The 16,493-nt window shown below is 44.5% G+C and overlaps 1 protein-coding gene across 1 annotated transcript in view; it reads right to left on the reverse strand.

The window, feature by feature from the left end:
• The window catches only part of xdh (xanthine dehydrogenase), a 104,720-nt gene extending 88,600 nt beyond the window's left edge, over window positions 1-16,120 (reverse strand). The window contains exons 1-6 of the mRNA XM_080193450.1: window positions 16,109-16,120; window positions 14,370-14,427; window positions 10,269-10,365; window positions 8,656-8,764; window positions 6,119-6,245; window positions 5,833-5,894 (exon numbers count right to left, since the gene is read on the reverse strand). Coding sequence (XP_080049576.1) covers window positions 5,833-5,894; window positions 6,119-6,245; window positions 8,656-8,764; window positions 10,269-10,365; window positions 14,370-14,427; window positions 16,109-16,120 — 465 coding nt within the window. The remainder of the gene's footprint in view (window positions 1-5,832; window positions 5,895-6,118; window positions 6,246-8,655; window positions 8,765-10,268; window positions 10,366-14,369; window positions 14,428-16,108) is intronic.
• Between the last annotated feature and the right edge of the window lie 373 nt (window positions 16,121-16,493).

Genomic DNA, 16,493 nt, shown 5'->3' on the forward strand with positions numbered 1-16,493 from the left:
TACATTACTTTCTGACTGTTATAGATTGTAACTAGCTGAGGCCCCAGGTTTAGTCCTTGTATTAATCTCAACCTGCCAATTTGAAACATTGCTCCATTTATCCCAACTCCCTGCTGCCTGTCCATTAACCAGTCCTCCACCCATGCTAATATATTACCCCCAAATCCATGAACCTTTTTATTGTGCGTTAAAACCAGCCTCCCGTCCATTGACTCTGTCAACACTTCCCGCTGCCTCGGCATAGCAGCCAGCATAATTAAGGATCACACGCACACCCCAGACATTCTCTCTTCTACCTTCTTTCATCAAGAAAAAGATACAAAACTCTGAGGTCAAGACCCAACCGACTCCAAAACCGCTTCTTCCCTGCTGCTGTCAGACTTTTGAATGCACCTACCTTGCATTAAATTGATCTTTCTCTACAGCCTAACTATGGCTGTAATACTAAGTTCTGCACACTCTCATTTCCTTCTCTATGAACGGTGTGTTTTGTTTGTGTGCAAGAAAAGTACTTTTCACTGTATGTTAATATACCTGACAATAATAAATCAAATCAAAATCAAAACCTTCTGCATTCCTAATTAAATACCCTTTAGAAAACTCTTCTGGTTCCTCTCTATCTACCACACTCGCTACATCCTCAAAAACTTGACAAAGAGGATTTCTCTTTGGTAAAACCATGTTGATTTGTTACAATGATTTTCTCAGTGTTTTGTTCAGACTTTCCGAACAATAGTTTTCAGCACTTTGTCAATAGTTGATCGGTCAAAATGTGCTCCTTCTCCCTCCCTTCTTGAGCAGTAGTGTTACATTTGTGGCAGGTGGTTATCACTCCTGCCTCACAGTGCCAAGGACCCGGGTTTGATTCCCGGCATGGGTCACTGTCTGTGTGGAGTCTGCGTGTTCTCCCCGTGTCCGCGTGGGTTTCCACTGGGCCCTCCAGTTTCCTCTCACCAGTCCGAAAGACGTGCTGGTTAGGTGCATTGGCCATGCTAAATTCTCCCTCAGTGTACCCGGACAGACACTGGAAATTTAAAGTGATTTGCAAAAATAAAAACAAATGTAATTTGAGTGCAATGAAAAAACCCACACATCTTTGGAGTGTGGGAGGAAAACAGAGCACGCAGAGGAAACCCATGGAGACACGGGGAGAATGTGCAGACTCCACACAGACAGTGACCCAAGGCTGGAATTGAACCTGGGTCCCTGGTCCTGTGAGGCAGCAGTGCTAACCACTGTGCCACCATGCTGCCCAACTTACTTCAGATACTCTCTTTTCTTTATTATACTGACTAAAACTCTTACAATCTGTTTTACGTTCTTGGCGATCTCATAATCCATTTTTCTCTGTTGAGCAACTTTTACGCTGGCCCTTTGCTGGTTTTTAAGACTCTCCTCAGGCCTACAGCTATTCTTTGACTTTGTTTAGGTTTAAGATCCTTGTTTGTGATTGGAGTATATAGTTTTCAAACCAAATGTGGAGTTCAGCTGTATTATGATGACTATTTCTCAGTAGATATTTTCCTTTGAGATTATGAATTAATGCTGACACATTACTCAATAGTAAATCAAAAATAGCTTCATCCCTAGTCAGGTCCAAAACATATTAGCCCAGGAAGCAAGCATGGAAGTGTCCTATGAACTCATCATTCAGATTATCTTTGTCATTTTGATTTGTCCAGTCTACGTAGAGATTAAAGGACCCCATAATTATTACATTTCCTTAATGGAAGCTCCAGTAATTTGTTGTTTAGTGTTTTCTCCAGTAATATAGTTTCCAACTGCAACCTGCTGACCAGGCTCCACCCACACGAACTCTATCTGCTGATTCTCTGAGCCAAGATCATTTCTCACGAATATCGTTATTACATCCTTTGCTGTCACCTTGTCCTTTCTCTTTAACTTTCCAAATCTCCCCTTATGTGAACTTTCTCCCTGCAGTAACTGGGCTAAAAATCCTCCTCCTTTTCCATTCCGCACACCCGTTCAAAATATTGTGCATTTTGGAGTATTTATTTCCCAACTTTGATTGCCTCGCAACTTATACCTGAAATAGTGATTAGGTATGATTACTGCTAGGAATTCATCTATCTATTGGTAAAGGCTCTACTCACTGAGATAAAGTGAATTCAATTTATTGTTATTACGGTTCCCTGCATGGACTTTATTCACAGATGCAATGTCATCATTACAATATCTCTGACTCAGCTTTTCTATATCCACATGAATATACTTTTCTACTGTCTCAACTTTTGTCGTTGGATTTTTACGTCTCACCTCATCGAAGTCTTCATTCCTGTTGTTAGTTTACAGCCATTTTCCCCTATCCTGATCGTATTTGCTGGAGCAATCCTAATTTTGAACTGTCTTCCTGACACGCTCTGGCTACCAGGATCCAGATCGCTAGTCTGCACTGTCACCTTGTCCTTTCTCTTACTTTCCAAATCTCCTCTTACGTGAACTTTCTCCCTGCACTATTTGGCTACTGCTCCAGTTAAATATCTTGCCAAGGCAGGCACTGGTCCCAGCATGATTCAGGGCCAAGGCGATTCCAATGATACAGCCTTTGCTTTTCCCAGTAACTAATGCCAGTGCCACATGAAGATTTAATTTAATTGTTTTTCAATTTCATAGGAGGCCATTCAGCCCATCAAGTCTGCACTGACAACAATCCCAGGCAGGCTATATCGCCATTACCCCACGTATTTATCCTACCAATCCCCCTGACACTAAGGATCGATTTAGTATGGTTAATCACCCTAACACGCACATCTTCGGACTGAACATAAGAACATAAGAAATAGGAGCAGGAGTAGGCCATCTAGCCCTTCGAGCCTGCCCCGCCATTCAATAAGATCATGGCTGATCTGTCGTGGCTCAGTTCCACTTTCCCGCCCTCTCCCCATAACCCTTAATCCCCTCTCTTATCAAAAACCCGTCAACCCGCGTCTTAAAAATATTTAGCGAGGTAGCCTCCACCACTTCAACGGGCAGAGAATTCCAGAGATTCACCACCCTTTGAGTGAAGAAGTTCCTCCTCAACTCCGTTCTAAACCGCCCTCCCTTTATCTTGAGGCTGTGCCCCCTAGTCCTACTGTCTTTTTTGAGGGAAAATGTGCAAAGTCCACACAGATGGTCACCTGGGGAGGGAAAGGCCTAGTGGCATTAAGGCTCGACTATTAATCCAGAAACTCAGTTAATATTCTGGGAATCCAGATTTGAATCTCGGCCTATGGCGGAATTCGAATTCAGTAAAAAATATCTGAAATTAAGAATCTACCGATGACCATGAAACCATTGTTGATTGTCAGAAAAACCCATCTGGTTCACTAATGTCCTTTAGAGAAGGAAATCTGCTGTCCTTACCCGGTCTGGCCTACATGTGACTCCAGAGGCACAGCAATGTGGTTGACTCTCAACTGCCCTTGGGTGACTAGAGATGGACAATAACTGTTGGCCAGCCAACAATGCCCATGTCCCACAAATGAATTTAAAAAAACCTGAGGCCATATTCAAACCCGAGTCCCTGGCGCTGTGAGGTGGTAGTGATAACCACTGTGCCACCATACCCCTAGGTGTTCACGCTCTTTCAGCTTTCACATCCCCTTCCCTTTCTCAGTCATGCCCATCTCATGGGTACCGAGGTAGACTATGAGATCGGGATACTCCCATCTCAAGCTTCCCTCCAGCCCCAAGGAGATATCTTTAACCCTGGCACCAGGCAGGAAACATTACCTATAGGACTCAGACTCTTGGTGCTGAGAATCCTAACTATATTTACTCCTAATTCCTTTTTCCTGCCCTAACTTGAACGGATCTCTACGTCACAAAGCCATTGTGAGTTTGCTCAGTCTCCCTGCTATCCCTCTCTCATCCACACAAGCTGCAAATATTTCAGATCTGCTGAACTAGAGATCCTTTACTGCTACTTCCTGTACCCAATATCTGCCTCATGTACACTCACACCTTCCTGTCCTTGATGACAGGCCAAATCTAAAGTCATAGAATCATTTCCTAGACTTGCCCACCACGGGAATCGTTAAGGGTAGAACAAGCAAAGGTCCATCAACCTCAGGTGGGATTTTCTAGTTCTGGGGCAAGTGGGGCTGGAAAATCTAGCCCAGGGAGTCATACAGCACAGAAAAGGCCCTTCGGCCCATCTGAACTGGCAATAATCACCACTAAAGGTGCGCAAATCCCATTTTGCTGCACTTGTCCCAAATGTTATCCCTACTCACCCTGTCCTTACCCCTCGTAATCTTATACATCTCAATCATGTCTCCCCTCAGCCTTCTCTGCTCTCAAGAAAACAATCCAAATCGATCCAGTCTCTCCTTTTCGTTCAAATGTTCCAACCTAGGCACCCTTTGCACCCCTTCCAGTGCAATCACATCCTTCCTATAGTGTGGTGACCAGAACTGCACACAGCACTCGAGCTGTGGCCTCACCAATGCTCTGTGCAGCTCCCACATTACCTCCCTGCTCTTATACTCTGTACCATGACTGATAAAAACAAGCGTTCCATTTGCCTTCTTAACTATCCTGTCCACCTTCGAGGATCTGTAAATAATTACCCCAAGTTTCCTCTGTTCCTCTGAGCTGCCAATGCCTTGCCATTAATTAAATACTCCCTCACCTTGTTTCATCTTCCAAAAGTACATCACCTCACACTTAACAGGGTTGAATACCATCTATCTCTGCTCTGCCCATTTGACAAACACATCTATATCTCCCTGTAACCTAAGGTCAGAGGGCATGACTGTCTCCTTGAACAGTGTCTGGTTAACATCCCCCCCCCAGCTCTACAACTCAGAGCTGATGTTACCTGGGACTTTAATACTGACTGCCAACATGTTTGCCACATGTTCACCAGCTCCCACATTCTGCAGCTGTAACATATCACCTTCCCTGCCATCTTTATCATGTTTTATTTAATTAACTAGAGCCCAGGTTGAGAAACATCATCTATTGTGCTGTTATATTAAGTAGTTTAACTAGCAAAACTGTAAGGTTGGTAGAATCCACCCCATAAATCTACAGCACTCACTCAACGTAACAATACTGCCAGGAAATTTGGCATGTCCGCTACGACTCTCACCAACTTTTACAGATACACCATAGAAACCACTCTTTCTGGTTGTATCACAGCTTGGTATGGCTCCTGCTCTGCCCAAAACTACAAGAAACTACAAAGGGTCCTGAATGAAGCCCAGTCCATCACTCAAACCAGCCTCCCATCCACTGACACTGTCTACACTTCCTGTTGCCTTAGAAAAGCAGCCAGCATGATCGAGGACCCCATCTCCCTGGACATTCTGCCATCTTCTGTCAGGAAAATGATTCCAAAGTCACATACTAACTGACTCAAAAACAGCTTCTTCCCTGCTGCCATTGAACCCACCTCGCACTGAATCGATCTTTCTCTACACCCTAGCTATGACTGTAACTCTATATTCTGCACTCTCTTCTTTCCTTCTCTATGAACGGTATGCTTTGTCTGTATAGCACAAGAAACAATACTTTTCACTGTATGCTAATACCTGTGTCAGTAATAAATCAAATCAAATCAAAACCTTTATTGTGTTTTATTTAACGAATTAGAGTGCAAATTTAGAAATTTCACCTATTGTGCTGTTATATTAAGTAGTTTAACTAACAAAGCTATAAGATTGATATTACTGCATGCCAGATAAACCTAAGAAACTCACTAATGGAACTATACTGTTTTGATCTGAAGTAATGCATCTTTACATGAGTTTGCATTTTGCTCCAAACCCTCATGAGACAGAGAGATGGTAGACAAATTAACCACAACAATCTGAATGTCCTTACTTTGGCAAAGGTACTGAAACCTTCGAGAATGGCTCTGTATCCCGTGCATCGGCACAGATTCCCTGCAAGCAAAAAAAAACAGAGAAATTAGCAGTTATCAGTCCAATTAAAGGGCTTGATTTCCCTTACTGATTAAAAATCCGTCTATCTCAGCCTTGAACATACTTCATGACCCAGTCTCTACTGCCCTCTGCGGTAAAGAATTCCATGGATTCACTATCTTCTGAGAGTAGAAATTCCTCGTGCAGGAGCCCTTTGTTGCTGAGTTAGAACCAAAATACTTCACCTTGTAGGGTGTCTTCGATTTCCTCCATTGTGGGTTCTGGATTGTTCCGTAATAAAGTGTACACAGACATGACGATTCCTGGGGTGCAGAATCCACACTGGGAGCCATGAGCTTTGGCTATCCGTTCCTGGTAAAGCAACAACAGGAAAGCGTGACTGTAGGATGGTTGATAGCTAGGGGCGGCACGGTGGCACAGTGGTTAGCACTGCTGCCTCATAGCGCCAGAGACCAGGTTCAATTCCGGCTTCGGGTCACTGCCTGTGTGGAGTTTGCGTGTTCTCCCCATGTCTGCATGGGTTTCCTCCGGGTGCTGCAGTTTCCTCCCACAGCCCAAAGATGTACAGTTTAGGTGGGTTGGCATCTAAATTTGGGGATTATCAGTGTAATTACATGGGGCTATGGGCAGAGGGCCTGAGTGGAATTGCTGTCGGTGCAGGCTCAATGGGCTGAATGGCCTCCTTTTGCACTGTCAGGATTCTGAGCTCCTATGAACATGGACAAAGGGCTTTTGCGGAGCTAAACACCAACGCAGGCTTGATAGGAAATGGACAAGTGTAGCAAAATATTCTCTTCACCTTCTCTGCTCCGAGGAGAACAACTCGAGCTTCTCCAGTCTCTCCGTGTAGCTGAGTTCCTTTGTCCCTGTTAACCACTCCAATAAACTCCCACTGCATTCCTGCCTCGGCAGCTCAGCGCCACACAGCCCACGCATCATTCATTGCAAGACAACTTGAATACAGGGGCAAGGTGTCTTACTGCAACTGTACAGGGCCTTGGTGAGACCACACCTGGAGTACTGCAGACAGTTTAGGTCTCCTTATCAAGAAACAACCTACTTGTCACAGAGGGAGTGCAACAAAGGTTCACCAGAATGATTCCTGGGATGGTAAGATTTTCCTATGAGGAGATTTCCTATGAGGAGATCATACATGTGTACAGTTCTGGTCACCCTATTATAGAAAGAGTGCAGGAAAGATTTACTAGGATGCTACCGGGACTTGATGGTTTGAGTTATAAGGAGAGGCAGGATAGACTGGGACTTTTTTCTCTGGAACATAGTAGGCTGAGGGGTGGCCTTATAGAGGTCTATAAAATAATGAGGGGCACAGGTCAACTGGATTGTCGACATCTTTTCCCAAAGTAGGCGAGTCTAAAACTAGAGGGCACAGTTTAAGGTGAGAGGGGAGAAATATAAAAAGGTCCAGAGGGGCATTTTTTCACACAGAGGGTGGTGAGTGTCTGGAATGAGCTGCCAGAGATAGTCGTAGAGGCAGGTACAATTTTGTGCTTTAAAAAGCATTTAAATAGTTACATGGGTACGATGGGCATAGAGTGATATGGGCCAAATGCAGACAATTGGGATTAGCTTAGGGGTTTAAAGAAAGGGCAGCATGGACATGTTGGGCCGAAGGGCCTGTTTCCATACTGTAAACCTCTATGACCCGATGGCTATGAGAGACTGGATCAACTGAGCCTGTGTTAACTGGAATTTGGGAGAATGAAGGGAGATCTGATTGAAGCGTATAACATTCTGACAGACTGGATGCTGGATGCTGTTTTCTTTGGCTGTGGGATCTAGAACAAGGTGGTCTCAGTCTCTAGATACAGGGTAGGCCAACGAGGACTGAGACAAGGAGAAACATCTTCATCCAGAGGGTGGTCAATCTGTGGAATTCTCTACCACAGAAAGCTATGGAGGCCAAGTCACTGAATATAATTAAGAAGGAAATAGATAGATTTCTAAGTATGAGGCGAGCATAGCAAATGGAGCTCATGGTGTTGAGATTGAGGATCAGCCATGATCGTGGTGTTGGTGGAATAGGCTTGAAGGGCTGGCACGGTGGCACAGTGGTTAGCACTGCTGCCACACAGTGCCAGGGACCCAAGTTGGATTCCCATCTTGTGTTACTCTCTATGCAGAGTCTGCACATTCTCCCCGTGTCTGTGTGGGTTTCCTCCTGGTGCTCCGGTTTCCTCCCATGGTCCGAATGACATGCTGGTTAGGTTCATTGGCCGTGTTAAATTCTCCCTCAGTGAACCCAAACAGGCGCCAGACTATGATAAAAGGGGGGCGGTTTAGAACGGAGTTGAGGAGGAACTTCTTCACTCAAAGGGTGGTGAATCTCTGGAATTCTCTGCCCGTTGAAGTGGTGGAGGCTGCCTCGCTAAATATTTTTAAGACGCGGGTTGATGGGTTTTTGATAAGAGAGGGGATTAAGGGTTATGGGGAGAGGGCGGGAAAGTGGAACTGAGCCACGGCAGATCAGCCATGATCTTATTGAATGGCGGGGCAGGCTCGAAGGGCCAGATGGCCTACTCCTGCTCCTATTTCTTATGTTCTTATGTTCTTATGATGACTAAGGGTTTTCACAGTAACTTCATTGCAGCGTTAATGTAAGTTCACTTGTGATTAATATATAAACTTTAACTTTGGCCTTCTATGCTCATGTTGAATGGGGGAGCAGGCTTGAAGGGCCGAATGGCCTATTCCTACTCTTGTCTTCTACGTTTTGATACATTTGACATGAAAATCTTACCTGGACAGGGTGGATCCGAGTGGTGGTGCTACCAATTCCCTCCACGGTGGTCACGGCAGTCCGGTGCAGGGAGCAGAGCGGCGCGAGGCAAGCATTCACTGCAACATGCCTGGTGGCACCACGGTTAAGGAGGGTTACTCACCGTACGATGAGGCCCAATGGAATGAGGAACGACACATGTCTACATGAACCAGGAGCAGCCTCCATTCACGTAGGGAGTGGTGTTGGGGGGTGGGTGGCAGGAGGGGTGGGTCAGCTGGGCAGAACTATGACGTTAAAATAGCTAAACATGCCTGAGGAAGATTTTGTACTTTGGCATCTTTGGGATCCTCTAACCCAGAGGTTTGTGGATGTTAGATCATTCAATGGAGGGGTGGTGGCCAAGTGGTATTATCGCTAGAATACTAATCCAGAAACTGTTTTGGGGACCCGGGTTCAAATCCTTGGTGCCTTTCCAAAGGCACTCTATGCCCGATTGAGGGTCCCAACGTCAGGAGGTTGGGAGGAGGAAGTACTGAAACTCACCCGTCCTGCCCCTGCTGCCAATCATCATCTCCCCCCATGACTCCCTGCCCCAGTCCTGCCGTCCCTGCATCCCTCCTCAATCTGAAGCCTCAGGTGGGTGTCATACCCAGCAGCAGCCACCATCTTCCCAATGGCGCTGATGAGCACAGAAGATTTCATCCAGAGTGTGGGATCTCAGAGAAATTTCCATCTTACACCTCATAGAATGAGATTTAAGAGGACAGCCTGGGTTTGGATACTGAATGGTTCATCTTTAAGGAGGAGCTAAATAAAAGTGGACAGCTCACAGTGACTATACACTTTGAAAATGGCTCCCAGTCAGTGGTGGAAGACAAAGTGGGTCAGGGGAGGTGTTGGCCTAGTGGTACTATCACTAACTTAGACCTAAGACTTCAGTTAGGCTATTGAGGTTGGCCTATTGGAGTATGAACTCCCTGATTAAAGATCCAATTGAGGGAATCTTTGCCTTGTATGTAACTGGGCGTGTCAGTTCCTCTGACACCCCCTGGAGGTTGACTACCTATTGTTAGCACTTCGTGTACCCCTGTTAGACTTTAAAGGGATTTTGGTGAAGGGAGTTCTGCCTCTGGGGAATTATTACAGTCTGGGGGACCCGGGTTCGAATCCCACCACAGCAGATGGTGGGATTTGGATTCAATAAAAAATATCTAGAATCCACTGATAACCATGAAACCATTGTCAATTGTCAGAAAAACCCATCACGTTCACTAATGTCCTTCAGGGGAGGAAATCTGCCGCCTTTACCTGGTCTGGCCTACATGTGATTCCTGAGCTACAGCAATGTGGTTGACTTTCAAATGCCCTCTGAAACGGAGGGATGGAAAATAAATGCTGGGTCCAGTAAGCAATGCCTACACCCCATTAAAAAAATGAATAAATTAAAGTTGATTCCACAGTGGTGAAGAAAGTTTAGGCTACTTTGGGCTTAGGCTAATGGTTAGTGAGATCTGTACAATGGACAAAGTGAATCACTGGTAGACCTTATGATCGTCCCATTTCCTTTATGTATGCTCAGAATGAGAAGTGATTTTATTTCAGTGCTACTATAATTGCTAGCGAAAGGATACACGATAGTCTTCTGAAATGGGTTGTACTTGGAGACCATCACAGTGCAGGACCCACATCCTCCTTCTCCGCAGCCTAGCTTGGTCCCAGTCAGATACACTGATGCATTTAGTTATGTTAAGGAAAGAACTGGCCAGCGGTTACACAATGGCTGCACGCCAATCTGAAACTATTCTGGATCACTGCATTCGGTGTTGCTGCTCGAGATGTGAGATGAATAACACAGGGCCACCAACAACGAGAAACATCGCATGATTCCAAGCAGAAGGCTTGTCACAAACTTCCAGGGTAACGAAGAATGGGGAATAAGTGGGAGTTTGCCAATGTTGCCCACACTGTATGGACAGGTATTGTTAAAAACTTGACCAATGGAATTTAGCATGAATTTACAGTGGCACCAATTGGGCCAGTGATGGTTTTACAGTGAAACCAGTTGGGCCAGTGATGGGTTTACAGTGAAACCAGTTGGGCCAGTGACGGAGTTTAAAGTGAAACCAATTGGGCCAGTGACGGAGTTTAAAGTGAAACCAGTTGGGCCAGTGATGGAGTTTAAAGTGAAACCAATTGGGCCAGTGACGGAGTTTAAAGTGAAACCAATTGGGCCAGTGACGGAGTTTAAAGTGAAACCAGTTGGGCCAGTGACGGAGTTTAAAGTGAAACCAATTGGGCCAGTGACGGAGTTTAAAGTGAAACCAGTTGGGCCAGTGACGGAGTTTAAAGTGAAACCAGTTGGGCCAGTGATGGAGTTTAAAGTGAAACCAGTTGGGCCAGTGATGGAGTTTAAAGTGAAACCAGTTGGGCCAGTGACGGAGTTTAAAGTGAAACCAGTTGGGCCAGTGACGGAGTTTAAAGTGAAACCAGTTGGGCCAGTGATGGAGTTTAAAGTGAAACCAGTTGGGCCAGTGATGGAGTTTAAAGTGAAACCAGTTGGGCCAGTGACGGAGTTTAAAGTGAAACCAGTTGGGCCAGTGATGGAGTTTAAAGTGAAACCAGTTGGGCCAGTGACGGAGTTTAAAGTGAAACCAGTTGGGCCAGTGACTGAGTTTAAAGTGAAACCAGTTGGGCCAGTGACGGAGTTTAAAGTGAAACCAGTTGGGCCAGTGATGGAGTTTAAAGTGAAACCAGTTGGGCCAGTGATGGAGTTTAAAGTGAAACCAGTTGGGCCAGTGATGGAGTTTAAAGTGAAACCAGTTGGGCCAGTGACGGAGTTTAAAGTGAAACCAGTTGGGCCAGTGATGGAGTTTAAAGTGAAACCAGTTGGGCCAGTGACGGAGTTTAAAGTGAAACCAGTTGGGCCAGTGATGGAGTTTAAAGTGAAACCAGTTGGGCCAGTGATGGAGTTTAAAGTGAAACCAGTTGGGCCAGTGATGGAGTTTAAAGTGAAACCAGTTGGGCCAGTGACGGAGTTTTAAGTGAAACCAGTTGGGCCAGTGATGGAGTTTAAAGTGAAACCAGTTGGGCCAGTGATGGGTTTACAGTGAAACCAGTTGGGCCAGTGATGGAGTTTAAAGTGAAACCAGTTGGGCCAGTGATGGAGTTTAAAGTGAAACCAGTTGGGCCAGTGATGGAGTTTAAAGTGAAACCAGTTGGGCCAGTGATGGAGTTTAAAGTGAAACCAGTTGGGCCAGTGATGGAGTTTAAAGTGAAACCAGTTGGGCCAGTGACGGAGTTTAAAGTGAAACCAGTTGGGCCAGTGATGGGTTTACAATGAAACCAGTTGGGCCAGTGATGGAGTTTAAAGTGAAACCAGTTGGGCCAGTGATGGGTTTACAATGAAACCAGTTGGGCCAGTGATGGAGTTTAAAGTGAAATCAGTTGGGCCAGTGACGGAGTTTAAAGTGAAACCAGTTGGGCCAGTGATGGGTTTACAGTGAAACCAGTTGGGCCAGTGATGGGTATACAGTGAAACCAGTTGGGCCAGTGATGGGTATACAGTGAAACCGGTTGGGCCAGTGACGGAGTTTAAAGTGAAACCAGTTGGGCCAGTGATGGAGTTTAAAGTGAAACCAGTTGGGCCAGTGATGGAGTTTAAAGTGAAACTATCTGGATCAGCAGACCATATGACTTCTGCCACTTTATTATTCTATGTAATAATTAAATGTGTAATTAAATATGTAATAATTAAATAATTAACTATGGAATGAACTGTAGAAACTAAATCAACGTAAGCAATAAGAAGGTTCAATTAGGCGAGGAGAAAATAAATGTTGCATCTTATCTATTCAGACTTTATACATTCTGATAAAGAAATGATACAGAGGCATTGGAAAGGGTATAATAAAAATTTACAAGGGCGGGACTCACCAAGATGGTTATAACAATCGTAAAAATGGAGGTTGTGAACCTTTCCCCTAGAGAAGGAAAGATTGTGGCCTTTATGGGAAGTTTTGCCAGGGTAGATATCACAAAGACATTCTTGACAGGAGACCAGAGGTCACAAATAAATAAAAAAGTCATTAATAAATCCAGTGAATTACCTAGGGGCAGCACAGTGGCACTGTGGTTAGCATTGCTGCCTCACAGCGCCAGGGACCTGATTTGATTCTCGGCTTGGGTCGCTGTCTGTATGTAGTTTGCACATTCTCCCTGTGTCTGCGTGGGTTTCCTCCGGATGTTCCAGTTTCCTCCCACAGTCCAAAGATGTACTGGATAGGTGCATTGGCCATGTTAAATTCTCCCTCAGGTGTTGGAGTGTGACGACTAGGTGGTTTTTCACAGTAACTTCATTACAGTGTTAATGTAAGCCTACTTGTGACTAACAAATAGATTGACCTTTACCTACCACTGCTCTACTTCAATTAGTGAAATGGCCCAGTATCTCTGCTTACGAAATCATCTTGCGCAGCCTTGCCGCTGCTCTGGTTTAATCAAATGCTGCAATTGCAATCACTAGACACAGAATAGTCAGAGGATCGATGACCCAGCTTCTCTGACTTATTGTTATAAAAGCCTGGTTAACCAAAAAATGGTGGGCTTGCTTTGTGCGGTGAGTCACAGAAGGGAACATATTCCCTTCTGACCACATCTGTGGAGAGAGAATGGAGCCAACATTTCGAGTCTGGGTGACCCTTCGTCACGTAAACAAACAAGAGAACAAAGAACAGCACAGGGAAAGGCCCTTCGGCCCTCTATACCTGTGCTGATCACATTGTCCTATCTACACCAGTCGCTTGTATCCCTTTATTCCCCACCTCTTCATGTGTTTATCAAGATGAGTCTTAAATGTTGCTAATGTATCTGCCTCAACAATCTCACCTGGCAGTGCATTCCAGGCCCACACCACCCAATGTGTAAAAAAACTTCCTCCGCGCATTTCCACTGAACCTTTCCCCCCTTCCCTTGAACTGGTGCCCCTTGTAATTGTCATTTCTGCCCTGAAGTCATCCAGACTTGAAGCGTTGGCACTATTCTCTCTCAGTAAGAAGTCTCACAATACCAGGTTAAAGTTTGCTTTCTTGCCTCTTTGTGAAAACTTGATGTCTGTGTCAATATGCGCAATCTTCTTGGAGATCCTCTCCACTTGGATCTGTAGTTTGCTGCGTTGATGGTAGTCATGATGTGGAGATGCTGGCGTTGGACTGGGGTAAACACAGAATAGTCATGATCTCCACATCATGACTATTCTCTCTCCACAGATGCTCTCAGACCTGCTGAGATTTTCCAGCATTTTCTGTTTCAGACTGCAGAATCCTCAATATTTTGCTTTTAACAATTGCTGATGTATTCAGCTTAAATCTCCAAACCTGGAAACACCAGGGGAAAAGTATTTCCAAGGGCAGGATTTTCTGTTCCCTCCACTCTCCCATCTTGTGACATTTGGAGGATGGAAGACAGCCATTGGCTAGCGGAAGGATTTTCCAGTCCCGCCAATGTCAATGGATTTTCCCCTTCTGCTGCTGGGGAACCCAAGGCAGAGTTGGCAAGACTGGAAGATCCAGCCAGCAGAAACAGCTAGAAAATTTCAACCCCACCTATAATCAGACTTGGAATTTGCTACAAGATCAAGGCCGTTCCTCCCCCTTCCCTTCCCCCCCCACCCAAAATAAATCAAACACCAGGGACATCATTGCTATTCCAAACGCAGGGTCAGCTGTCATAGATACATTTGTTTCTCAGGTAGGTTAGAAGGTTCAATTCAGGATCCACGTTCTTCTCCACGATCTGTGGTCAAGGAAACAGAAACAGAAAGGAAGTTTAGCCACTGACTAGCTTGCTTTGTGAGATCAGACATTTCTCCGTCAATCCCATTCATTCAAGACTTAGTGCTTCATTCATTACTTCAGGGATAACAAGCTACTGGCCAACTAGTCAAAATGGCAACTACTCCATTTGGGTGACCAGTTCTTACAGTTTCAACAGTTTCTCCCCCACCCCAAACCTGGTTTGTTTAAGTCACACAGCACCCTGATTTGTAAAGATATTGTGACGGCATTTCACCTTTAAGAAATGTATTTGCCATGTGGCTTGTGCAGGATCTATATTTAGCGGTTTGCTTTATAATTGGAGCCATTCTGTCTGTACATTACAGCACTGCAGTGTTACTGCAGCAGCGCCATTGATCTTAATTGCTACAATGTCTGTATTAATCCAAACTAATGTAAGATTCCTTTATTTTGCATTTTCCCCTGGGATTTTGTAGAGTAGGGCTTTTTTTAGGATGACTGACAGGTCATGTCATACAATTGGGTACTGCCAGATCTTCACAGAGAAATCAACACAGTCTAGTTTTTAGGATCTTTAGAGTAATGCTGTATTGAGAGATATCATCAACTGTGATCTGTTCTGCATCTACATGGTGACAATTCACCCATCGACAGTATTTTCCAAACCAATGAATTCTATCACCTGGAAGGACAAGGGCAACAGTTTTATGGAAACACCACCACCTGCAAATTCTCCTCTGTTAGGGCCCTAAATTATCTTCTAACACCAGATCAGACCTTATTTTGGCATTAGTGTGAAGATAGGATGCTGCATTCCAGTAGTAATTCCACTGTCAAACTAGGGATCTTTTATAATAAAACAAACTTTAGTTAATTACACAGTCTAACTATAACTCTAACAAATGAAGCAGCTTAACCATTAACATTTGAACAATATTTAGAAATGAAAAGGATCTTAAAGGTCAAAGAATAATACAGCACATGAACAGGCCCTTCAGCCCCCCCAAGCCTGCATCAATCATATGTTCCTAACTAGACCATCTATTCGTATCCCTCTATTCCCAGTCTGTTCATGTGGCTATCTAGATAAGTCTTAAATGATTGTAGTGTGTCTGCCTCAACCACCTTGCTTGGTAGTGCATTCCAGGCCACCACCACCCTCTGTGTAAAAAAAATGTCCCCCGTAGATCTGTATTGAACCTTGCCCCTCTTAGCTTGAACTTGTGACCTTAAGTTCTAGCTTAAGTGATAAGTTTGAACTGAAGTTCAAACTTACCATTATTTCAGTGCCAAGTAAGCAACACTCCTCTAACAGACTGAAATGCCACTTTAAATGCAGTTAGCAACTATAAATATACTTGCTGCAATGAGTGTACACAGTTTTGAAACTTTCAGAAAGAGAGTTCCAGAAACCTGCAAAATCCTTCAGTTTCAATGAGGCTTCAGCTACAAACCAAAATGCTTTCGGCAAAAGCCTTTCCTCTCTAGTACAGACGCAAAGCTGCATATAAACCACACTGTCACATGACCTTGTCAATCGCTCTAATCAGAAATCCCAGTGGAACTTAAGTAAACAAAAGTCCATTAATTCAACCTGACATAACCATTTGCAAGGCAAAAATGAGTAATTATCCTGCTCTCCCAGCATCTGAGTTCCTTTCCCATACAGACATACTTACTGTCTGTAGCATAAAGCTGAATTTGTAAACATTCCCCTTTAACATTAAGATATTTATTCTATATATCCAAATTAAATGTACACCTCCAAGTCACACACATCTTGACTTGTAAATATATTACTGTTATCTTATTGTCATTGGGGCGTACTCCTAGAACTTCCTCCCTAACAGCACTGTGAGTGTACCTACACCACATGGGCAACAGTTCGAGAAAGCGGTTCCCCACCACCTCAGGGACAATTAGGGATGGACAATAAATACTGGCCTAGCCAGCGATGGCCACATGAATGAATTAAAAACATTGAATGACAGTACAGACTCAATGGGCTGATTGGCCTAGCCCTGCCCCCATGTTCCTGTGTTGCAATGTTAAGGGGTCAGAATT

The sequence above is a fragment of the Carcharhinus amblyrhynchos genome, chromosome 7, assembly GCF_965287045.1.
Source record: "Carcharhinus amblyrhynchos chromosome 7, sCarAmb.v2.hapA, whole genome shotgun sequence".
In the NCBI taxonomy this organism is placed as follows: domain Eukaryota; kingdom Metazoa; phylum Chordata; class Chondrichthyes; order Carcharhiniformes; family Carcharhinidae; genus Carcharhinus; species Carcharhinus amblyrhynchos.